Raw genomic sequence first — 26,203 nt, 5'->3', positions numbered from 1 at the left:
TTTTTTTAAAGTCTGGAGTCTAGTGTGTTCCTTTTATACCAAATTCCACAATTCTGGCCAATGTCTAATTGCAGTTTTTAGCAGACAGACACTGACTGTCACGGATTAATGTGTACTTTGTCTCCTTTACGGTGGTTCAACCTGCCAAGGATGTTTCTCTCTGATTTTTTCCCTTGATCCAGACTTTTCTCATCTCCTGTCTTGATTCACTGGAGCAGGATGTTTGACTTCACAAAATGTTACAAAGTTTAAAAATAACCATATTTAGTCATGTCAGAAATATGAAAAGAGATTCTCTTTGGGCTCTACCCAAAGCATTAACAGAATACTCTCCTGTGTCCCCTTGTTGCTAAGTTCTGAAGAGGCCATGCAATCACTTATGCTTCATTTTTAAATCTCTTTACAACTTCAAAAGCCAAATTTTAATGAAGTGAGGCCCCAGGTCCACAAGCACCATCTTAATCTAGCATTTAAACACACCCCATTACTCCTTAGTCCATGCAAATACATGATGTACACATACAGCTCTACTTATGTATAAACAGAGATCTAACCATCTGTGATGGGTTACACTCCCACTCCACGGTACCACCTGATATACTGGGGTACTCGCCTGTTCCCCCTTACACTGTCCAGCTGAGCCAGGCCCTCAAGCCTCCGTCAGCACACACACAGGTAAGGACACAACCAGCTTCAGAAAGACACAGACACTGAAATCAGCTCTGCATGGGAAGGCTTCAGCTAAGGAAATGCCCAGCACTCAAGTGTACATCCCCTCTGGAGTGTAAACCCAGAATTGTACTGTCTTGTGCTGCACAGAGAATTGTACAGCAGCATAAGCTCATGAAATTCGCTCCCTTCCTCAATATGGAGGAAGATATGCACAGCTTTTGTCCCCTCCAGTTATGAATTCCACAAACTGGTTTCAGAGAAAACAAAAACAAGTTTAATAACTACAAAGGATATAATCACTTAAAATCTAAGGGATTGCAAACAGATCAAAGCAGATTACCCAGCAAATAAAACAAAAATGCACTATAAGCTTAAGACAACAAAAACCTGGTTCAAGTAGAGTTTCTCACCCTAAATATTGTTTTGGGCAGATTGCAGAGGTTCTTGAAGGCAAGCTGCTCTTGCTTGCAGCTTGAAACTCCAGGCATTTCTTTCACAGGCCAGACACCTTCCCAGCCTGGGCTCAGTCTCCCCCGCTCCCCCCCCACACACACTTTGGGTCTTTGTTTTTTAGATGTTTCCTGCAGTCATCCTGGGCAGGGATTCAGTGAAGAATGAACGCTGATTAAGTCACTCCCCAGCCTTAAATAGGTTTTACATATGGCATGAATCCTTTGTTTTCCACCACCATACTCAGTGGAAAAATACTGGTATTCTATCATGGAGTCCAGTACCAGGTGACAATCACATGACCCTGCAGTGTCAAAGCAGCCATGAGTCGGAGGTTGTTTGTAGCATCCCAGGAAAGCTTCTCAGGAAGGTGGGAGATTAGTATCTTCAAAGACCTATTGTTCTCCCTAATGGTGCATTGACTGGTCCCCAGCTAGTCAGCCAGACTGGTTGCATTCTGTCTGGTGGGCATTCCCCAGGTGCAAACACTTTTGTAGTACAGATGTATAGTCAATATTCCTAACTTTAGATACAAAAATGATACATGCATACAAATAAGATAATCAGATTCAGTAAATTGTAACCTTTCCAACGATATCTCACATGCCTTATCTTGCAATAAACATAGTTATGCTATAATCATATTATAACAATATTTCTATGAAGAATATGGGGTGTAGTGTCACACCATCCTTCACCAGATTCAACTATACCACTAAAACAAAGATGGCCCAGTGCTCTGATTAGATCAGCACCTGGATGAAGAATAGTTGGTTGAAGCAGAAGCTGAGCAAGACAAAGAATATGTTGGTGGGCAGAGAAAAGCACTATGAAGAATTTACAGAAACAGTGCAAATACCTTCCTTTGACTGAAGGTATACGTTCCTAATTGGTGAAGTCAATCTGTAGTTTACGAATGTTCCTGGATTTCTCAATGATGCTAAGCTTTTGCATAACACAAAACATGAGTAATGCTTTCTACTTGATCCAGTTGGCTATGAGATTCTGTACCATCCTGGCAGACAGACAATGACCTGCCCTCAGTTATTCACACCTTCGCCAGCTCCTATCTGGACCACCATAATGCAATATACCTGGGCCTGAAGCCTTCAATGCCTAGGAAACTCCAACTAGTACCAAACTTTGCAACACATCTCAATAACACTGGCTACCATAAGCACATCAGCCCTGTGCTCCACTCTCTACACTAGCTTCACCCAGAATATTGAATCAAGTTCAAGGTCTTGGTCTTATCTTGAATGGCCTGACCCCAGAGTATCTGAAAAATCACCTAAAGCTCTGGGATAAGCACTGTGCTGGACAACTCTGAACCTCAGGCACAATGGGACTTTCTACCATATGAGCAAAGCTCATCTGTCCAAGAGGCACAGCTTTCTCAGGGACTAGTCTGAGACTGTGGAATGAACTGCCCCAGTGCCTCGATCACAAACTTTGCCCACTTTCTGCTCCAAGTACTAGGCACACACTTCTTTGAACTGCCTTGTCCAAGATACCTTCTGATAAGTGTTTACATTTTTAAAATAACCCAAAACCAAAATCCTACACTGCACATCCAATTTTCCTCCAGAGGAAAGAATGACAGAGAACTCACATGTGATAGATGTTTGTCATGTTGGTTAATTGACTATTGGAATGTGCTCAGACACTACCATGATGAAGGAGATACAAGTACTTATTTAGAACAGAACTGGGGTAATTGCACACACAAAAGTAACCATGCAAAAGCACATTACAACACACAAGTGCTTTGTACCTCACTTTATGAAACTCTGGTCCTATGTGTTAAGATAAAATAACAGGTTTTTCTCCTGACCTCCAAATAACGTAACATTAAAAAAAAAAAATCTCCCAATTACATTGAAATGATTATAGTTCTAAACTATTTAATGTATTAAAAAAATTCTATCCTTCAATGGATATTTACCATAACATTTCAAGATGTTTTTATAAATTAATTAAATGCATTATAATATTCCTCCTCCTAAAGGTTAAAAGATTTTAACTCTAGCGATAGAAGATTTAACACTTCAAATATTACAAACTTGACTAATGTACGTACATTAAACTTGTATTTTATTAAAGGCAAATATAAAACTGCACTGGCACAAAGCTATTTCATTATAGAGAGGGTCTTGACCTTTGTTTATGATCTTACTCATTTCTACATTACTTAATGCTTTAATAACAGTAAGATTAACACTGGTATTTCTTTATATTAATATCCAGAAAAAAAATCTGCATATCATTCTGTGATACTGATAATGCCTTGTACACAGACACTGGTATTTTGCATTATGGCCACTGATTTTGAAGTTCAGGATGTGCATTATTTTTTCATATCAGAACTTCCAGTCTTTTTGTACTTATCAGCATAGTAATCAGAGTCACAGCTGATAGGTAAGTCCGAAGGAGTCACATAAACACTTCCATTGTCTACAGTAACCTTGTGAGTTCTTTGCTTTATTCCTTTTGATCGCCATTTTGGTGTTGCTGATGGTTCTGTAGGGTTTATTGCTTGATATAAGCCTTCTCCTGTTGCCAAAGTAATTTTATACTTGTGCCAAGGGCAAATAATGCAGGGCCGTCCATTGATATCCTGGGAAAAAAATTAAGACAACCCACTGAAATCTTACTCTTCCCTATGAAATATCTCTAGACCAGGGGTCGGCAACCTTCGGCACGCGGCTCGCCAGGGTAAGCACCCTAGCTGGCCGGGCCAAGTTTATTTACTTGCTGACGCGGCAGGTTCGGCCGATCGCGGCCCCCACTGGCCGCGGTTCGCCGTCCCGGGCCAATGGGGGCGGCGGGAAGCCGCGGCCAGCACATCCCTCGGCCCGCGTCACTTCCCGCTGCCCCCATTGGACCGGGACGGCGAACCGCGGCGAGTGGGGGCCGCGATCGGCCGAACCTGCCGCGTCAGCAGGTAAATAAACTGGCCCTGCCCGCTAGGGTGCTTACCCTGGCGAGCCGCATGCCGAACGTTGCCGACCCCTGCTCTAGACCAACACATAGCTTTGTGGCCTAGTTGTAATGCCCTGTACTGCCGTGGCAGGAACACCAGGTTCTGTTTTTAAAAATAGCGACTGGAATACCAAATCAGATTACTGATCCAGCTAGCGTAGCCTGTTTCCAACAGTGGCCAATGTCAGAAGATTCAGAGTAAAACCCATAATGCCCCTAACTGGCAATACTCTATCATAATGGGATGTGTGTGTATAGATGGCAGGGATTCTTTCTGACTCCAGATAATAAAGAGAATATCCATTTTTATTTTCAACAGTGTGACTGGAGATGTTTTTACTTACTCACATTTTGACAGACACCACATCTCTCTATGATGTGGAAACACAAAGCATGCTGTCAGTGTTTTATAAAGTAAGTGTCTCTAGTAAGTGCCAAATAATAATAAATGATATTAAACTATTTGTTTCAAAAGTACCTGAACTTGGCCTCCTGTCCCTCAAGCCACCAGGGAGTTGGGGGCATTGTGGAAATTGAAAAATTAAGGACTGTTAAAGATAGTGGTCCATTATAGAGAGAAAGGACCAAATTTTGCTTTCAGCTACACCAGTTTAAATCCAAAGTAACCCCATTGATTTCAGTAGAGTTATTGCAGTGTTACTAAGAACATTATTTAGCCCAAAGTGAGAAAGTAATATAAAATTGGGATTAAAATGTAAAAAGATTTTGAATAATTGTGTGTTATTTTTAGAATGTTTATATACCTCTATCTCTCCAAGATGTAAAGGACCTCCTGCATCTGAAACATAGTGGAATATGGAATTAGAGTCAAAACTCACACTAGCTTACTTTAAAAGTGTTACACACACACCAAGATGATGAGTGCAAACAATCTTACGGTAACAGCGACGGTCCATGGCATAAAATTTCCCTTCATGGTAGAAAACGACAACTTCTCTGTCATGGACACTGGCTGTTATTCTTTGGGACTGTTTTATGTCTTCTTCTTTACCAACATATACAGGAGCATCAGCCTTCACTTTATCAGGTATTTCAATTGAGCTGTGCAAATCCATGTCCTTTAGTTAAAAATATTAAAAAGCCACTTTATAAAACATTAAAACAATTAAAGTTTAGGGTTTCTACACAAGAACACTTTGGATACCAAGTCATTCATAAAGATATTTAACCAAAATATCATAAGCAAAAGTTTTGGTGAAAATATATCTATATTATATTAAGAAAACATTCCTGCTTCATAACAATGTATAGCCAGTCTGTTAGATAAAAGAACAAATGTCATGATACCTATTCATTAAAGTTCATTACTAGACTTAGGTCTTGGGTAATAGCAACACTACAGTTAGGAGCAAAATAGAGGTTTAGAATCTAAACCTCTTTTCATTCATTTATGCCAATCTCCAAAAAAACTCCATATAAACAAAAGCAAATGTGCTAAAACTACTTTTTAGATAATGTCAAGGTTGGGGATATACACTGATTTAAAATAATAAAAGGGTTAAAGTTTACCTGCAAAAGAAAAACAAAGTTAAAAAAAGTCTTTGTATGTACAGAGGAGAATGGGCACAAGGGGAGTAGGAGGGAGTAACCAAAATGGGACAGAATCAAGCTCTAAAGGGGATAAAAGCAATGTCACATCAGTACCTTAGATCCATACTAGAGCATAACAGAGATGAAGAATGGATGAAGAAATGAAGTTGCAAAGTAATGAGTGCAGTTCCCTTCTATAGCTCCATCACATCCAGGCCTGCTCTGTTCTCTATGTATCAGCTCTGATAAGTGCTTCTTTACTGAAAAAGGCTTTCTGAAAGACAGTGGAACTGGTCTGAACAGCAAAAAAAAGGCAGGTTTTGTGTGGGACACAGCATGGCTGAAGTGAACTTTGCAAGAACTGATAAGAGGAAGGCTGCGGCAGGGCTGATAACAGAAGAGTAGAGTTGTTTGCTTCTTTACTCCTTATAATTATCTCATAGCTGCCTTCTCCAGAAGGAATCTTGGAGTCACATTCATTTAAAACAGCATTTAGAAGTTCTTTTATAACATTCCTATGGCCATTCACACATGGCAAACAAATAATTCTAAATCAAATATGTGTGTCACAGCCTCTGCAGATTGGTGTAAACACCATGGTACTTCCCAGGCTACTTACCAGCTGATTATGCATAAATCAAATAGCAGTACAGCTCCTTCAGGCAGTCCCATCCATTTCTGTTTCAGCTCATACCATGTTTCTATTTCTAGCTAAGATTTTATTGTAATTATTAGTCACAGGAATGCATTATCCTGAGAGGTTTCAGAGTAGCAGCCGTGTTAGTCTGTATCTGCAAAATGAACAGGAATACTTGTGGCACCTTAGAGACTGACAAATTTATTTGAGCATAAAATTTCATAGGTAGCCCACGAAAGCTTATGCTCAAATAAATTTGTTAGTCTCTAAGGTGCCACAAGTACTCCTGTTCTCATTATCCTGAGAATTACTCACTTCTCTTTCACAGCCTGCTTTGTAAATAAGCATAGTACAAAATATTCTGATCATGAGACTGGGAACTGTAAACTCCTGATCTCTAATATGTAACCTTCAGCAAGTCACACAGGCCAAAATTTTCAAATACAGTGCCTACAATTAGGCACTCTCATCCTCATTGAGGTGCCTAAATATAAGTGACCTGATTCTGCATGTTGATCAGCATCCAAAACTCCCACCAAGATTGATGGGAATTTTAGCTGCTCAACACCTCTGACAATCAGGCCACATTTATTTGGTTGTCTAAATGTAGGCATGCACCCAAATTTGACTCCGAGTTAAAAAGGCTTCAGCTCAGCCTGATTTTGCTAGCATGTCTTGCACCCACATTTAATAGTTGGGGCAAGTGCTAACATTTAAATACTAAACGTCGTTTTGAGGCACAATCAGGCTGATGTGTTAATAAATAATAGCATATGCTCCTACAATTAACTGCAGGACCAAAACTGCCCCAACAAACGGCAGGTCCGCCAAAGAAAGCCCTTGCGACTGACAATTTGAATCTGAGTAGAAAGTCTGAAGGAAGCCTGTTAAGAAGCACTGTGGCAGGCAAAGGGTTTCTAGCACTGAGGGAGAGAGACAAGGGAATTCTTGCCAAGGGCAAGCTATAATTAGACCCTTTTTTTCAGCCCACTAATGGCCACTCTCAGCTGAAACCAGCTGGGAGCTGGTGGTGAGCATGGGAAGAACTGGCTGGAAGTGGATATTCTGGCTCTGACAGAGCTGACATATGGGAGGAGGAGGCAGGCTCCTTGCCCACTGGGAGCGGCAGTCTCCTTAAGAGAGGGGGGATTCCACGTCGCATGACAGAAGCCTAATCAAAACCACTCCAGCCTTCCTCTGGTATCCTTCCTCCTCATCCTCTGGGCCCGGCTGAGCGCTTCCTAGCCCCCGCCAGAAGCAGCAGCTCTCTCCTCAAAACACTCAGCTCTCAGTTAACCCCCGCCGCTGAAGTGCTACGGAAAGAGGAGTGGCCGAGCCAGCTGCCCCCTCCACCAGCCGCTCACATGGCGCTATGGGCCCTCTAGTTATTGGCCGTTCCTCGGGCAGGCTCGCGCCCTCCTTAAGTTTCCATCCTGCATCTCTTGCCGCGCAGCCCTGCCAGCCCCAGGGGAGTGTGGCCCCAGCCCCCCCCCCCCCCCCGGCTCCCACCGCCTCAGCAGAGAACAGGGAGCGCCATGGCTGCGCTATCGATCCAACAGCCTCCCGGGGCCCCATGCTCAGTGCGAGAAGCAGGCTGGGCGCGGGCGGGAGCTCTCTGGGTCTGGCCGGAGGGTGCCGGTACAGTTGGGGCTCGAGCGAAGCGGAAGGACCCGGGGAGAGCCCGCTTCATCCGTTCCCGGCCGGGCTCGGCCCACGGTTCGCAGCCGCGACAGGGCTCACGAGCCCCATATTTAACAGCCGTTGGTGTTCGCTGTGGCGCGAGCCCCCGGCAGGGAGCGGCTGGCAAAGCGAACAGGGCTCTGTGCCGGCGCGGGGGGAAGTGGGGAGTCACGCGCGCACCCGAAGGAGCTGACAGATCGTGACGGCAGCGCCGCCTCAGCACACACTGGATCCCAGCCGTCACTACGGTGCAGACAGACCCTCTTCCAATGAGCGTCACACACAGCCGGGCCAAGAGACATCACTGCGCCGCCGCAGCGAGCCTCAGGGCCCACCCCGCTGGGGAGACTACAACTTCCGGCAAGCACCGCGCTCGCTCAGACTCTGATAGGTCGCATAACAGAGCTCGCGCCAAGCGTTCTCCGCCGGTAGAACCAGCCCCTTCGAACCCATGGGTGGGTCCAACAGCGGCGACCGACCCAGTCAACTCCCAGCGAGAAGTGCTTCCACGAAAGAGGGGCCGCAAAGAAACACGTGACAAGAGACCTACCAGGCGATTGGAGCCCTGAGCGCCATGTGACACGTGACGAGCGCATATCCTGCACGTGACTCGAGGGATTCCCGGCGATGGAGCCAGTCTCCATTGCCCCCTAGCGGGGAGGCTCAGTACTGCACGCTGAGCGCTTTGGAGGCTGGCACGGAAGGGAGATGTGAGGGTCGCATCTGGCCAGTGGGGCGGGGAGCACAGTATGCGCAGCCTTTGCTGGCGCTGCTCGCTCCCAAAACGTTTGGGATGAAAGAGCAGAAATTCAGAGGGGAGACTTCTGCCATCCAGAAGCCCGGGGGGAAGAGCCATTATCCATGTCTGTTCAGCCGGTAGGAGACGTGAGCCCCTCTCCTTACTTTCAGCAGTGACAGACCTGTCCTAAGGGTGTGGGTTGGTCCTCTGCCCCCCGGTAAATACCAGGCCATTTCATTTGAATTCACTGATGCGGACAGTACAGGTGGTCAACTCTTGGGTTCTGTAGATAGGGCGACTGAAGTCAATGATGACAAGTTTCAGTCCTTGGGACTATTCACCTGCATAAAGAACGTGCATCACTATTTGCAGCATCAAGGCCCTTAGAACATGTTACTTTAAGAAAGAGGGACAAAGCCACCTACTGCTAACAGCCTAGAAATTCAGCTTTAGACTTGAAACTTTCATAGATTCATAGATTCTAGGACTGGAAGGGACCTCGAGAGGTCATCGAGTCCAGTTCCCCTGCCCGCATGGCAGGACCAAGTACTGTCTAGACCATCCCTGATTTATCATCATTCATAGCTGATGATGATGACTGGATTCACGTGCAGCTACAATAATAAAGTGAAAAACTCTCCGAAAGACATTTGTTACCAATGTAGATAAAAATAGAGGACTTATAAAATAAAAATGATTTTTTTAATTTAAATTGAATACAGGTTATTTTTTTTTCAAAATAAGCCTATTTAAAATTAAATATATAATTGACAAGTTTATGCCTTAACATAGGTTATTATAATTTATTGACATAATCTAAATTAAATACAAAAAAATATGAAGTAGGATCTATTTGCTCCTGAAATTTTAAAGAAAGTCAACCCCCTGGAAGTCATTGGCTAAGTACCTGGAACTAGCGTCTGCTGAAGTACTAAACCAACTTTTGATAGCAATGGCCTCTTCTGCAGATGCAGAGAAGTTTTTTTCATTTCAATTTAGTCAACTATTTCACATGAATGACTAGTTCATTCAAAGTTAAGAAACCAATTTGGAGCTGAAAAAATAGGAAAGCTTATTTTCCTCTTCCAATCTATGAATAAAAATTAGAGGATGAGATCTATTAATTCTAAAACCTTAACGGAGATAGGCCCAGATCCATAAAGGGATTTCGATAAATCCACAAAGGGATTTAGAGCATTGTGGTGCTTAACTTTTAGGCACATAGAAAATCACAGGAACAAAACCACAATCCACAAAGCCTGAGTTAGATGCCGAGGCTCCCTATAAGATGAAATGGAGAAATAGGTGCTGTAGAATGCTATCCACAAAAGCTAGGCAGGGAGACACCTAAACTAGCCAGTCAGAGATGCCAAGGTGTATGTGCTAAGCACCTCTTGTCACATTTTGGGGACTACCTGGACTGGTAAGAGGTTTTCTCATTGCCTGCCCGGTAACTTTGGGGGTCTTCGTGCTGTGCAGTTATGGTTCAATTTCTTGACACCAGTAGCAAGCCCACAAGCACACTCAGGCTCTCACCAGGCTCGTTACCCTATGCAGGGTGACACCATCAGGCCTTTCAGTCCTGAGTCTCCCCAGATTAGGGTTACCAATATTTCAGGTTCCCAAAAAGAGGACACTGCCAGAGGGCTGGGGGAGTTGGAGGGGGCATATAGTTGGAGGTGCTGGAGGGGGTATTTGGGAGGTGCTGGGCAGGTGTATACTAGGGAGTATCTGGGGATGCTGGAGGGGTATGTGTGTACTGGGAGGAGTATTTGGGGGGTACTGGAAGGGGTATCTGTGGCAGGAATACACACTGGAGTTGGGGGGCAGTGTCTGTTCTGGTGGCAGGGCAGCTGGTTCAAGCCCAGGACGCAGTGCCAGCTATCAGTCAGCGCCTCCCTGTGGGACCCCTTCCCCAGGGCTAGGAGCCAGGGCCTGGATAGGCGGGGTCCAGCAGCTATGGCTGCAGGGGAATGGACCAATCAGCTGTGGATGCAGGGAGGGACCAGTCAGGAAGCAGACCAATTGGGGCTCTTTCCGAGCTGCAATGATTGTTCTGCAAAACCCACGGGCATTGCCTGTTGTTTGAAAACTCTACCTGGACCGAGGGTGAAAGGTAAAAAAAGAGGCAATGTCCGGGAAAACCCCGATCAACGTATGATAACCCTACCCCAAATTCATTGTAATTCTTCATTACCAGACATTTGGACCATTCCCCTCTGGTTTGTCACACCTGGAAGCATGAAACCAGCCCCATAGATATCACTTACTTTGGCACACACAGTCCACACAGTTTGAAAACCAGAGATCTGCTTTGGAAGAAAATAAAAAGTTTATTTAAGAGAAAAAAACACTGATTCAAAGATGAAATAGTGAGGGAAAGCAAACCTATACAAGTTACACAGGAAATAAATATAAAGATGCAACCTCAGACTTTATGCTTCTATATTAGATAAAATCCTTTGTCTAATACAAAGAAAACAAAGGGTAGGAATAAATGGTCAGTTTTCACAATGGAGAGAGGTAAAGAGTGGCATTCCCAAGGATCTGTATTGGGACTGGTGCTGTTCAACATATTCATAAATGATCTGGAAAAAGGGGTAAATGGTGATGTAGAAAGTTTGTGGACGATACAAAATTACTCAAGATAGTTAAGTCCAAAGCTGACTGTGAAGAGTTACAAAAGGATCTCACAAACTGGGTGATGGGGAAAGAAAATGGCAGATGAAATTCAATGTTGATAAGTGCAAAGTAATATACATTGGAAAACATAATCCCAGCTATCCATACAAAGTGATGGGGTCTAAATTTGCTATTACCACTCAAGAAAGAGATCTTGCAGTGACTCTGAAAGCATCCACTCTGTGCAGCGGCAGTCAAAAAAGCCAACAGAATGTTAGGAACCATTAAGAAAGGAATAGATAATAAAAAAAGGAATAGATAATAAAAAAGAAAATATTATAATGCTAGTATATAAATCCATGGTATGCCTACACCTTGAATGCTGCATGCAGTTCTGGTTACCTCATTTTAGAAAAGATATATTAGAATTAGAAAAGGTGCAGAAATGGGCAATGAAAATGATTACCGGTATGGAATACCCGTACAAGGAGAGATTAAAAAGACTGAAGTTGCTGAAAGCTTAGAAAAGAGAGGACCAAGGGGGAATATGATAGAGATCTATAAAATTATTAATGATATGGAGAAAGTGAATCAGGAAGTGTTATTTATCCCTTCATATAGCATAAGAACCAGTGGTCACCCAATGAAATTAATAGCGGTTTAAAACAAACAAAAGGAGGTACTTCGTTACATAATGCATAGTCAAGCTGTGGAACTTGTTGCCATGGGATGTTGTGAAGGCCAAAAGTATAATTGGGTTAAAAAAAGAACTAGATAAGTTCATGAAGGATAGGTCCATCAAAGGCTATTAGCCAAGATAGTCACAGGACACAAATCCATGCTTCAAGTGTCCCTAAACCTCTGACTGTCAGAAGCTGTGATTGGGCAATGGAATGAATCACTCAAAATTGCCCTGTTCTGTTCATTCCCTCTGAAGCATCCAGTACAGGCCACTGTCAAAAGACAGGATACTGGGCTAGATGGACCATTCGCCTGACCCAGTATGGCTGTTCTTATGTTATTAAGTTATCTATTGCCTTAAAACAGTTTTCCAGAGTATTCCTAGCTAAAGGAAGGATCCAGCATTCATGAACAGCTTCCCACCTTAAGAGTCAAGACTGTCCCTCAAGAGTTGAGACTGTCCCTCAAGTTCTGGATAAACTTCCGTTCCAAGCCTGCTTTTAACAGGCTTTTTCCTTTTTTTCTCTCTCTCACAGCATGTCTACACTACAGAGTTAAGTCGACTTAAGTTACGTTGATGTACAGCCACCGCTGTAATTAAACTGCTGGTGCATGTCCAAGCTATGCTCCTTGTGTTCACATGAACAGCTCTTGCATCAACACAAAGAGCAGTACACTGTGGTTAGCTATCCCACTGTGCAACTGGCCACTATCTGCCGCAGGGCATTCTGGGATGGGTTTGCAATGCTTCATGGCAGCAGGCTCAGTGTCCTATGATGCAGCTTTCTCCATCCCATCATTCCATGACCTTCCTAGTACATTTTACGCTGCTTTTCAACAGCCCCTGTAAACTGCCTGCCCACCATCTCTGTCAGAAAGCATGGATCCTGCACTGCTCTCCAGTATTGTGATGAGCATTATGATTGGCAACACGCCTGATCCTTTACTGTAGTATTTCATGAGCTGTGACTCTGATGCTGCTGCTGCCATGGTATCTGCCCTGTTTTGTGTCATGGACAGAAACAATTCAAGATTGCTGTTAGCATTCACAAGGCAGCTGCACACGGTGGACCATCAGTCCTGGTCTTGAGAAACAAGCTCTGAGTGGTGGGATCACATTGTTATGCAGATATGGGATGATGAGCAGTGGCTGCAGAACTTTTGGATCCACAAAGCCACCTTCCTGAAACTGTATGCAGAGCTTGCCCCAACCCTCCAGTGCAGGGACACCAAAATAAAAGCTGCACTAACAGTGGACAAGCAAGTGGCGATCGCTGTGTGGAAGCTGGCAACGCCAGACGTCTACCAACCAGTTGCGAATCAGTTTGGAGTGGGGAAATCCACTGTGGGGGTTGTAGTGATGCAAGTGTGCCTGGCCATTAATTGCCTCCTGATACAAAGGACTGTGATTCTGGGCAATGTGCATGAAATAACGGATGGTTTTGCAGCAGTGGGATTCCCTAATTGCGGTGGGGTGATAGATGGCACACATATCCCCATTTCGGCTCCAGACTACCTTGAGATGGAGTACATCAACAGAAAGGGCTACTTTTCTATGGCATGCAAGCGCTAATGGATCACCAGGGTCATTTCACCGACATCAACGCAGGCTGATCAAGGAAGGTGCCTGATGAACATGACGAACATGAACAGGGACTTTCTTTCCAGAACAGAGGATTACCATTGGGTATGTGGAAATGCCAATAGTAATCCTGGAAGACCCGGCCTACCCCTTGCTCCGGTGGCTCTTGAAGTTGTACACTGGCCACCTTGACAGCAGCAAGGAGCACTTCAACAACAGGCTCAGCAGGCGCAGAATGACTGTTGAATGTGCCTTTGGTCACTTAAAGAGGCGCTAGCGCTGTCTCCTCCGCAGGTTAGATCTCAGTGAGGAAAATATCCCCTTGGTTATAGCTGCCTGCTGTGTCCTTCATAATATATGTGAATCAAAGGAGGAGAAGTTTCCCCAGGGGTGGAGTGTGGAGGTGGAGCGGCTGTCTGCTGCTTTTGAGCCAGATACCAGGGCTGTGAAAGGGACTCAATGGGGAGCTATTCTGATCAGGGAGGCTTTGAAAGAGCATTTTAAGAATGGGCCATCGGCATAGACAACTCGTGCCTCCCTTGGCATGTTTCTGTGTGTGCTAATATAACACTACAAATGCACCTATTGGTATTGTCTCTGAATGTTAGCAGTAGTCACCATACGTTGGATAATAAAGATTCATTCACTTTCCATAAATTCAGTTTTATTCTACACCCATGCAAACATATTTATGTATTGGTTACATAAACTTCATACACACAGGGAAAAGTATCTTTAAAGGGGAAGGAACAGGAAATTCCCAAGCATATTTGCCAGTGAGGTTCTCAGAGCTGGGTGTATGTCCAGCTGTCATTGTGCTGCTGAGGCCTCAGAGGAAAGGAGGAACGGGGGAGGGGACTGTTGTGGGAAGGTATCAGTACCAGTGCATAGGGCTACTGTACTGAATAATGGCACTGTTTTCCACAGGCAGGGGTGACTGCAGCTGATATATCACTCCCGAGGTTAACCAAGGCTGCAAGGGTCCAGCTCCTGCATGCATGTGGCTGCAGACCAGGACTGTATACTGCTGCCCTTTGTGCTGCTATTGTGCCTGCTGAACTAATCACTGAGTGGTGTGGCAAAGTTTCATATCATGGGGGAAGAAATAAGGCAGCCCTCCCAAGAAACCTTCAGCAGAGGATTGGAGATCAACCTCGAGATCTCTATGGAGGATTCATGGGACATCCCAGTGTGCATAAACAAATTTTTCCGTGAGGTCCCCTCTCCCTAGCTGTAGAGGGGAATGAGAAGCAGATAGAAACTGTTCCTGTGTTGGTTATTCACTACCTCTTGTAGCCTGCTTAAAAAAGAAGTACATGAGCAGATGGTTCCCTGCATTATTGAAGCAGAATGAGTACTTACCAGAGGCTCCCTCCCCTGCATCAGGCTTGCCAGTGCTGGACTGCTGGGAATGGCTAGCTTGTCCAGGAGTCAAAAAGAGGTCCTGGCTCACTACACCACCAGATCACCCTGTTGCCTGTCCCCCATCCTCCTCTGCCTCCACTTCCTCGTCCAGCAGGTCATCCTCTGGGTTCACTCTCGCGGCCAGTGACACCAGCCTTCCCGAAGTATCCAAGGGGCTCTTAGCAGTGGAGATGGGGTCACTGCCAAAGCTCCCTGTAGAAGAAGAATGTCTGCAGCTCTATACCAAAGCGGCCATTTGCCTCCCTTGCCTTCTGGTACACCTGCCTCAGCTCCTTGATTTTTATGCGGCACTACAGCATGTCCCTGTCATAGCCCTTCTCCACCATACCCTGAGCAATCTGGCCATAGATATCAAAGTTCCTGTGGCTGGAGCGGAGTTGTAGCTGCACAGATTCCTCTCCCCACAGACCCAGGAGATTCACTACCTCCCGTGCTCCAGGCAGGAGTGAGTTTGCTGCGTGGAGGCGGCATGCTCAGCTGGGCAGTTGCTCTCCATGTCGAGCAAACAGGAAGAGCAATTTCAAAACTTCCTGGGGCTTTAAAGGGGGAGGGGCATTCACCTGTGTATCTGGCTGCAGGGCAGCAGAGTTCAAAATGTAACCAGAGTGGTCATGGTGTGCATTGTAGGACACCTCCTGGAGGCCCCTTACGGCAACGTAAGCCACGTAGCATCTACACTGACACCACATTGCTCTAAATACATTGCAATATGCTTTATGCCTCTCATCCAGGCAGTTTTATTAGGTCCGTGTAGCAGGCGTGTTAAAGCGGTGGAGGAACATTGCAGTGTGTACACGTCCATAGTTAGGTCGGTGTAAGCTACCTTACGTCAACTTAACTTTGTAGTATAGACATGCCCACAGTCTATGGTTACTCTTGGTTATTCAGCGTGGGGAAATTCCCTATTGGCTTCAGAGCTGGGATGTTCTTTTCAATTTCAAGTTGTCTCAGTGTATTTCCATTACCTGTAATGGTTCATTGTTGTTTTCTGCTGGGTTTGACAATGGATAGTTATTTGAAGCTGGTTTTATGTAAATAACTGGTTTTGGTGGTGCCCCTCCCTGCTTGACTGCTCACTGCTTTGCTGTGAGGTGTAGTACTGATTATGAGCACAGTTTTCTATATACACAAATGCATACATTTACCACCACAGTCTGTTATAAATATTTCATAACCATCAAGTTCAGAACATTGTAAGTTTCACAAAAGACTTACCTGATACACTAGGTTTATAGTACAATAATACAGTATGCAATCATTTGGTTTAAATGGTCATTTTTAGAGTTTAAACCTCCTCTTCTCCCCTTGTGGTATCTGGATCCTGATTGTCACACCTCTCCCCTCACAGAGATAGACACCTACATCTAGGCTGCAGGAAGGTGCCTATCTCTGCTTAGCAATCCATGAATGGAAACCTGTCTCCTGGAGTCAGGTGGCTTAGGCTCCTAAGTAGTTTTTTGTGAGAATGAGTTAGACGCCTGCCTACACACAAAATGGCCGGAGGAGAAGGTGCAGTGGTGGGTCAGGAGGGGCGAATGCCTGGTGGCCTTTAGTTGTATATGTAGCATCCCCACATCAGAATATCCCATAGTTCAGTGGTAGGGCACTCTCCTGAGGAGTAGAAGACCCCCTCTTCAAATTCTTGCTCCCTTTCAGGCAGAAGGGGAAACTGAATCTGGGTCTCCACATCCCAGTTAAGTGCTCTAATCACTGTGCTGAAAGTTATAAGGTGGGTGACAGCGGTGGCACCTCTCCCTCCAGACAGATTTTGAATGGGCCCTGATCTAGGCAGGCACCTCTGAGTATGCTTAGTGGATTGGGCCCTGCATGCGAGATTGGTGTTTATCTGCTTGTATTCCACAGTTCATGGATTGCTCAAGGGATTAGGTGGACACTTAGAGTCAGGCAGCAGTTAAATCAGCATTAAATTTAGCAATAAATCAGTTAGTTTTCAAAGCAAAAGATGTATTGATAAACTTTTATATATAAAAAAAGTCTTATGTATTCAGCACATTTAAGGTAGTTTTATTTAATTTTCAAATATTAAAATACTGCTTTTGTGCATTTTTAATTGAATAGAGCCTGACACAAATCACAAATAAAAAATTAATCATCTAATAAATAAGAAATGCATCATTCACCATTTTCTAATATAATAAAAATGCAAAAATTAAGTATCTGAATAAATGTAAGTTAAGCTATACAACTGCTTAAATAAATGAGTATAAATAGAGTGTATACTCCTAGGCCTGGTCTACACTTACCCCCCAAGTCGAAGTAAGGTACGCAAATTCAGCTACGTGAATAACGTAGCTGAATTCGACATACCTTACTTCGAACTTACCGCGGTCCACACGCGGCAGGCAGGCTCCCCCGTCGACTTCGCGGTACTCCTCTCGCCGAGCTGGAGTACCGCAGTCGACGGGGATCACTTCCTGGTTCGATTTATCGCGTCCACACCAGACGCGATAAATCGAACTCGGAACTTCGATCTACAGCCGTCGAACTACCGGGTAAGTGTAGACTAGCCCACACCTAGTTAGCAAAAAGAAGCACCAAATTTAGCTATATTTAGTTGCAAATCAAATGAACCATTAAATTAATGGTTACCAACTAATGAGAATCAACCTTTCTTTAGGAAAAAAGTAAAATGCAAAACATGATTAAAATCCATGTTTTTAGTCACAGTTTCCTGCTTGCTGATTTTAATCAGGATTGAAAATGGTGCTTTAAATCCCTTTTATTTAAATCAATCCAGCCTGCTTGTTAAGATCCAGATCTTGTGGGAAATCTCCTGACAGTAATGGTTTCAAACCCTGTTCTTTTAAAAATTGGCACACTAGTGAGCTCTTTTACCATAATTGGTAATACTCCTTAATACTAGGCCATTTTATTTCCATGTATGCATCTGATAAGCTTTGTATTGATCTACTAATGAGTTATTTTTAATTACACCTAAACATTTTACAAAGCCAAATAAACTTCTTACCATTTTACTGGTACAGTATATATTTGAAATGTTCGAAAACTATTTAGTGCCCCGTAGAGTAGTGGTGTACATGTAATAAATTTCCCAGCACAGAAAGGTAGCAGTAACCTCTCACAGGTCATATGCTCACAGATAATTTATCATCCAACTAGGAGGAGGTAGTTAATTATACAACCCCTTCCTCCCAGGGGCTTCAGAGTTAACTATGAATGTACCCCTTAATTATAACACTCACCGAACCTGAAGAGCATTTAACTGTCTCATTAACCACATGCTACATGTACAGGAAATAACAGAAGCAAAGCTACTGTCAGTAAAATTAACTAGTTGAATAGCACCTGAGAGGAAGCAAGTGGACAACTTTCTCTCTGACTGGGACAGGTTGGATCTTCCCATGATTGATAATTCACAGCATTTTCTCACATTGGAATGCTCATCCAGTTCAGACCCCTTCCTGCTCTTTGCAGAATGGTCTTAGATAGGTTCCTATTTCCAAGTGCAGTTTGCACCTGATGCCTGGTTGGGTACTGTACAACTGAATTACCCGACACTTTCTCTCACTGGGGGCGATGGGCAATGGGTGGAGTGCCCTCAACAGGCCTTGAAGTCAGTGGCCCACATACGATAGGACCCTTGATTACAGTGTTCATCTGCAGCATAGCTACAATATTCTTTTATGTCCTTTGACTATCAGGTTAATTTGAATCAAAGTCATGTGGGCAGTGTAAGTATAGAAGCCATTTGGATCAAATATGGTGGTGCTATTCTTGTTTATTCAAGACTTTTACTTTTCATGTACTTTGAAAAGAAAATGGATGGCACCTCATGACTGAAAGGACATTTCTTTTTTCACTTGGCCCAAACCGTTGTTTATCTGTGTCTATCTTTGAAGAGCTTTAGGTCTATTTTTCAGACTATGAAATATGTACACCTATCTCTGTGAATAGCATGCAGGGGATGGGATCAGGGCACCAATAAAAATCTAAATACATGCTGAAAAAGTGATGTGATTTCCTAAGGCAGTATCTAGTTATCAAAGGGTGGACATCCATCCCAAACCCACAATTTCCCAGCTCCTGTAGGATGCAATTAGATTAATCTCTGAGAGTCAAAAGGCTAAGTATAATCAATTAGATTAAGTAAACACTTTGAGTCAAAAGGAGGAAGGTTATTTCCCCCCTTTACTTTAAACTGATTGTGTTATTTCATTTGTTCTCAATAGTTTATGAAGAACTTGGCTCCTTTCTTTAGCATTTTCTGAGTCACTTTATCTTATGTTGAATGGAGGCGTCCCTGCAGCCAAGTGCCATCTGGTGGAAATTTTATTAAAAGAGATTGGGTGTAAGGGAGAGATTTGTTCTTTGAATCAAAACACAAACCAGTTCACATGAGTAATAGGTCATTTATATAAAATCTTTCAATTTCCTACTCTTCTAGGTTAATATTTCATATCATACCAAGGGGAGGAGCAGCTGTTGAAAAAAAGAAAATATTTTGAAAGATGCCCGAACAAAGCATTGCCATCGAAGTACAATGTGGTGATGATTAGTATCTCATCAGGAAACGACACTAACTACATACAGAATGCAAGCTCAACAGGCTGCTTTCTGTTAAATGGGACTCGTGAACAGCTTTAGCGTCATTTTGTTTTGATTAAAACAAGATGCCACATTACCCTTTACTTCTGATTTCTTTAGCACTTCCTCGTGTTTACGCTGCGCTCAGGGCTGTGTAATAACAACACACAGCCCAGGACTGAGAATCCTTTTATTTTGTCTGGTATGAAAGACTTTTGAAATTTCCCCGCAGTTTAAAGACCCGGGTCAGATGCCTGAGCTGTCTCCGTCCGAGATTCCTTTCCTCTTACTACAGAGTCCTTAGCACAGACCTCAGAGGTGGAAATGGCATTGGGTGATGCAGGGCAGCGAGAGCGTGAAGGTGTGTTGCGCGCACTTTGGACTGCGCACGGATCTGTTCACCGCCGGTACGTTAATAAAGACTTTGGTTAAGGGCTGGAGAGGAGATGGAGGCGGGGGGCGTATTGTATGGGCTGGGTGAGGGCCATAGCTGTTTCATTATCGGATGGGAGGGGACGGGGTACTGTTGCTTGGTTCAGGTGTTGGGAATTGAGATTGTTGCTAAACTGCAGGGATGCGGGGAGATGGTTGCGCTTGGATCTGGGGGTGGGGAGACTGTGTTGTTGGGGTTACTATCGTTGCTTTGTTAGGGTGGGGTGAAGAGCTAATTGCTTGGTAGGGGAAGACGTTCCTAAGTAGGTGGTACGGGAGAAATTGGCTGTTTGGTTCGGGGGGTGGGGGAGATAGTTGCTGGGTGGGGAGATAATAGGCGTGCTAGCTGCGGTGTGTATGCACAGCCCACCCTCTCTGTGTGCCAGATGACAGGCAAAGCCCCTATATATGCCGCCGGGAAGCGCATTCATCAGTAGCGCAATCCTTTCTCTTGCTTCCCAAGAAAGTTTGTATCCCAAAGAGCAGAGTCGAGCCGGGAGGCGTGCAGGGACGGGGCCGCTGAGAGCCCGGGACCCCGGGATTGCCCTGCACAAGACCCCAGCCCCCCATTTGCTGGGACTCTGCGAGGAGCCATGGGAGATCCTTTCAGCCTAGACGGATTGTCCCCGGTACTCAACCTCTCGAGTGCCCTGCAGCCAGGCTGGAGCCTGAATCTCTCCTCCTCCCCCGGGGACCGGCGCTGGCCTTCCCTTAGCCGGCAGGTGCGGGTGATCTCCGCGACCGCCATCCTGCTGCTGGGGCTGCTGGGCAATTGCCTGGTGCTGCATCGCCTCTGCTGCTGTGGCTGCTGCGGCCGGGGTAGGCGGCGGCGCAAGATGGATTTCCTTATCGCCCACCTGGCGCTGGCCGATCTCTACGGCTGCGGGCTGGCCCTGCTCTCGCATCTGGCGGCGGAGCTGTTGGGTGCCGCCTGGCCAGCGGGGGACGCCGCCTGCCGCCTGCTTAAGCTACTGCAGGGCTCCGGCCTCCTGGCCTCGTCCAACTTGCTGGTGCTCATCGCCATGGAGCGGCACCACGTGGTGAGGCGGCCGGCGGACCCGCCGCTGCCCGCCCGGGCCCTGGCCGCGCTGGGCTGGCTGCTGGCGCTGCTGCTCGCCCTGCCCCAGGCCTTCGTCTTCAGAATCGCCTCCCGCCCCGGGGGCAGCCGCTGCCTCAGCATCTTCGAGCAGCTGCCGCGCTGGCACGGCCAGGCCTACGGCGTGTACGGGGCCGCCACCGGCTTCTTGGCGCCCGTCAGCCTGCTGTGCTGGGCCTACGGCCGCATCCTCCTCGCCCTCTGGGCCGCCCAGGAGGAGAAGCCGCCGGCGGCGCGGGGGGAAGGCGGCAGCGGCCGCCGCCGGGGGCGGCCGGCCGCACGGCCCCTGCTGCTGAGGCTGCCGGCCACCAGCTGCCCCATGCCCCGGGCTCGGGTCAAGACGCTCCAGCTGACGCTGGTGCTGATCGCCCTGTTCGCGCTCTGTCGCCTGCCCCGCTTCGTGCTGGAGCTCAGCATGGCCTTTGGGCCCGGCGGGGAGGCCCCGGCCACGGCCGGGCTGCGGGAGGCGCGGGCCGCGCTCGGCATCGTGGCGGTAACCAACAGCGCGCTGAACCCCTACGCCTATCTGCTCTTCCAGAGCCACCGGCCCTGGGCGCGCCGTCTGCAGAGGAGCCTCTGCAGTGCGGGACCCGGCCCGACCTGCTGCTGCCCCGGCCCCGAGGGGGAGCCCCGCCGCCGGCCGAACCACCGCGCCCCGCACCGACACCGCCCGAAGAACGGGCCGCCCCCCGGAGCACAGCGCGCCGCGTTCTGCACCCCAGTACCGCCGCCCGGCTCAGGCCCCCGGGAGCCTGAGGACACCTCCGCCTGTGAGAGCGGCTTCTAATCAGCCTTTCTGGGGGCGGGGGACAGAGCACCCAAGCGGCACCCACCAGCAGGAGCAAGCAACAGGCCACCGAGGGCAGAGAACGATATCGTTTAAAAACAACAAGGAGTCCGGTGGCACCTTAAAGACTAACAGATTTATTTGGGCATATGCTTTTGTGAATAAAAAACCACTTCTTCAGATGCATGGAGTGAAAAGTACATCTGAAGAAGTGTCTTTAAGGTGCCACCGGACTCTGTTGTTTTTGTGGATACAGACTGACTCAGCTACCCCCTGATACTTGATATGGTTTAACATCCTCCTTGGCCCAGTGCCCGGTCATCCCCCCAGCCTGTCCTTCACCAACACCCCCCCATCACTCCCGCACATGCCTTTCTCTCTTCCCATTACTTTTCTGCCAAGTTAATCTTCTGCCACTTCTTCCTGTCTCTCTCCCATACCCTTCCTCTCAATCATCTCTCCAACTTTCCCTTCTTTCTTTTCCAGAGTTTGAATAAGGACAAATATGGGGTTTAAAGTTAACTCTGGTGAGAGGCTTGTTACATGTTCAAAATGCTCCCAAGACACTGATCTCTGTGGTCATGTGATGACAGAAATTCAATTCCCTAACCAAGCAGGGGGAACAAGCCTCATTCCATCACTCTTTGTAGCCATGTGATGACTAGATGTAATGTGGTTTATAGAAGCTGAACTGTGTATTTTGCATCTTTAATATTTTTATTACAACTGAACTAGCTGCCTCCTTGTTCCTTAGGGATGTGGGGCTCAAAGTTAGGGTTTTCAAACCAGCACCAGTACTTTACAATTATATACAGATATGTATAGGCAGGAAGGAATTTCAGAATGTCTTTAACTGAAAGCCTCCTGAAAACTAGCCAGGATAAGGCTCTGTATGATGAGGTGTTTTTCTGCACCATAACAATTTGAATGTCCTTAACCATAGCATTGTCCTTTGTGTTTTCAGTCTTCTTCTTTTTTTTTTTTTTTTATACAGGAGAAGAGTGCAAAAATCAGCAGGGCTGCTGTTGCTATGCAAACTGACTGAATGTTGTACATATGAATAGCTCTATATTTGTAACCTTTACAAAGCCTTCTGAATCTTTTTGTTGCACTCTGTGGACTTAGTGGTAACCCATTTGTAAATAAAATCAATGAGTATATGAAGTGACATTTTGTTTAAAGAAACAATTTAAAAGTAATGGTTCCATTTTGTTTCAATCTGGCTGGACTCTGTAGGATGAGCTGCTGAATGTGTAATAATTGGCAATGAAGACTGAGTCAGTGGGCTGTGTGGGCAGAGTGTAATGGAAATCTACATGTACAAAACACACCTTGCAAAAGCCAAAGGTCTTCTAAAATTTCTTTATATGCCTGCCTAAGGAACAGTAATATAAAGCTCATTTAATGAGATAATTGGCTCCCTCCTCCTATTGTTTAGGATTTGGCTAATATTGAATATTTTTAGATGCCCTTTTGGGCCCTGTTCACACTACAAATAAAGTGAAACACAGGGCTACATCCTGTTTTCAGATAGCTAGGTAAAACTCCTATTGAGTTGAATGTGAATTGTGTATCATATGGCACAATACATCATGGTATATACATCAACATACTAACATGTTAGAACTGTATTGGGTTCCATCTTTACTATAATTGCAACAGAATTCTGAGACCCAGGGATAACAAGAGTTGTCCTGTAACATAGTGACAACTTGATTCCTGTAGATGAAACCTGAACAGTATTCCGTAATTGGACTTGATGCTACAACTGGGAGCTACATAGTTACTGGTTCTCATAACTTCATTGGAATTGTAGTGTAGAGAGGCCTTAGAATCACATTCCTATACTGCTGGGGTCAAAAGGTGGTAATTTTGAACACAAGTTTTAACTTGTTTAGGCTGTGTCTAGTCTGTTTCCCTCCTAAAGCGTCACACTATTGCTACCACATAAATGGTGTGTAATGGTGTGTGAACCCCACACAGGCCCTGAAAGGATTTATGTGGGCCTGAAAGGCTAATTATGTTACCTGGCTGCTCCTGGAGGAAGAACTAGGCTTAACTGATCATGAAGCCAGTTTGGTAAGAGCAAGCTGGTTATAGGAAATTGAGAGCAGAAGTGGGCTGTAGTAAGGGATGGTGTAGTTATTTCCAAGGAACAGAGAAGTGGTGGGGAGGAAACCTGGGGTGGGAAAAATAAGCCAGGGATCGTAGCCCTGAAAGAAGGGTCAACCCACAGAAGTTATGGGGAAGACGGCCTGAGAGAGGCTGGGTAAGAAGACCGGGGAAACAGCAGCAAAGAGTGGGACCGTACTGACCTTGGCTGCAAGTTACAGGGTCCAGGAGCTGAAATCTGGTGTAGTGTGAGGGCCTGTTTTCCCCTGGAAGAGAGACTAACACAATGACTGTTGGCAGAGGGTGCCAGAATGAAGGAGAGCTGCTATGCCATGCCTGGCCACGAGGAGGCCACTATACACAGCTCTGTTGTGGTAATGATGGTGGGAGCACGAATATAGACAAGGTTCCAACTGAGGGTCCAACAGGACCCTCCGTTGCTTTTTACAGATTCAGACTAACACAGCTACCCCTCTGATACAAGGTTCCAACTGTCACTTTTAACACTTGTCTAACACTGCTGAGATGGAATATAAATTATGCAGTTGTTTAAAAAAAAACAGTGGCAGTTTGTCCACACTTGAGCGCTCTCACCTGTGGAGCTGCACTGGTGTTAGCCACAGTGGGAAGTTCTAGTGGGGGAAAGGCTAATGTATGCTAGGATTCTAGTTGCGTGTTCACTGTTTCATTGGTTTTGCTACAGAACTGTTACTTGGTCCTCCTAGGCAATTCCATAATGCACCATAGAATAGCATGGTCCAGTGAATAGGGCACTGGACTGGTACTCAGGAGACGAGGGCTCTATTCCTGGCCCTGCCACCAACTTTCCAAGTGACCTTGAGCAAGACACTGTACCTTTGTGTATTTCTGTTTGCTGTTGTCTGTTTGTCCCTTTGGATTGTATGTCCTTTCATGCAGGGACCATCTCTTGCTATGCATTTGTACATTGGAGCCTTGATTTCAGGTGAGGTGTCTAGCTGCTACTGCGATACAAATAACTAGTAATAATAGTAGATCCTGCTGGACAAGTTCCCTCTGTGCCATTTCAAACTGGATTAGCGCCTCCCTAGAAAATTACATTTAAACATGGTTCTCCCTAGAAAAGTGATTACATTTTGAAAACTGTGTAGATGGAGCCTAACTGTTACAAAGGATTCTACAGAACCACATTGGGGCAAGCGTTGTCTATACTAGTTAACATAGTTGCTGTTGGAAAGGGGTATTAACTATCGGTGAAGTTGAACCAGGGTTGTAAAGTGTAAACAATTTAACTATGAGGGTAGGCTGGACTAAACATGTTCAGCACAACTTCAGAAATCATGACTGAGCCTTGAAATTCTGCCACCTTACTGGCAATTACAGGCCAGTAAGCCTAACTTCAGTACCAGGCAAATTGTTTGAAACTATAGTAAGAATAGAATTATCAGACATAGATAAACATGATATGTTGCAGGAGAGTCAACATGCCTTTTGTATGGGGAAATTCTGCCTCACTAATCTATTAGAATTCTTTGAGAGTCAACAAGCATATGGACAAGGGTGATCCAGTCAATGTAGTATATTGAACTTTCAGATTGCCTTTGACAAGGTTCCTCACCAAAGACTGTTAAACAAAGTAGGCAGTCATGGGCTGTGTTCCCTCTAAGGTGCGCTCACAAGGCCATCAAGGGACGTGCACCAGCTGCCCAGGTCCGCACACAGGTGAGTGTGGAGAATGTGGAGGGTGGGGGCAGTGGGGTGAGGTGATGGAGGTTTGGGGGAGCTTAGGGCATGCAGGGCTGGGGCAGGAGAGACGCCTCTCTCCCCCGTCCCCAGCTCTGGCTGGGGCTGGGGCGAGGATGGGAGAGACGCCTCTCTCCCCCCCACCCCCAGCTCTGGCCAGGGCTGAGGTGGGGATGGGAGAGGAGCCTCTCTCCCCAGCTCCTGCCGGGGTTGTGGCAGGGATGGGAGAGACGTCTCTCTCCCCTGTCCCCAGCTCCGGCCAGGGCTGCAGCGGGGATGGGAGAGGCACGTCTCTCCCCCAGCTCTGGATGGGGATGTGGCGGGGACGAGAGAGATGCCTCTCTCCCTCGGGGCCACAGAGGGGAGAGAGGTGTGTGTGTGTGTGTGTGTGTGTGTGTCTCATACACACACTGTCTCTCACACACACATGTAACACTGTCTCTGTGTCTCACACATATATACACACA

At 45.9% G+C, this 26,203-nt stretch overlaps 2 protein-coding genes across 3 annotated transcripts; one reads left to right on the top strand and one right to left on the bottom strand.

Annotated features, from left to right (window-relative positions):
• Window positions 1–930: 930 nt before the first annotated feature.
• Window positions 931–8,341, bottom strand: RFESD (Rieske Fe-S domain containing). 2 transcript variants are annotated; one of them, XM_065406078.1, is made up of 6 exons: window positions 8,153–8,341; window positions 6,275–6,366; window positions 5,770–5,929; window positions 5,003–5,183; window positions 4,869–4,903; window positions 931–3,739 (listed from the first exon to the last, which is right to left on the bottom strand). In XM_065406078.1, exons 4-6 carry the CDS (start codon window positions 5,178–5,180, stop codon window positions 3,470–3,472), a joined length of 483 nt encoding a protein of 160 aa, XP_065262150.1. In that variant the 5' UTR covers window positions 5,181–5,183; window positions 5,770–5,929; window positions 6,275–6,366; window positions 8,153–8,341; the 3' UTR covers window positions 931–3,469. The 2 variants fall into 2 exon arrangements, with proteins under 2 accessions (XP_065262150.1, XP_065262151.1); XM_065406079.1 differs by lacking the exon at window positions 6,275–6,366.
• Window positions 8,342–20,427: 12,086 nt separating this feature from the next.
• On the top strand, window positions 20,428–21,902 carry GPR150 (G protein-coupled receptor 150). Its single transcript, XM_065405957.1, is given in 2 exon segments — window positions 20,428–20,553; window positions 20,556–21,902. Coding segments are annotated over 2 exon segments (1,473 nt in total).
• Window positions 21,903–26,203: the final 4,301 nt, after the last annotated feature.

The sequence above is a fragment of the Emys orbicularis genome, chromosome 6, assembly GCF_028017835.1.
Source record: "Emys orbicularis isolate rEmyOrb1 chromosome 6, rEmyOrb1.hap1, whole genome shotgun sequence".
Classification (NCBI taxonomy): domain Eukaryota; kingdom Metazoa; phylum Chordata; order Testudines; family Emydidae; genus Emys; species Emys orbicularis.
This window is presented reverse-complemented; position numbering and strand designations above follow the sequence as displayed.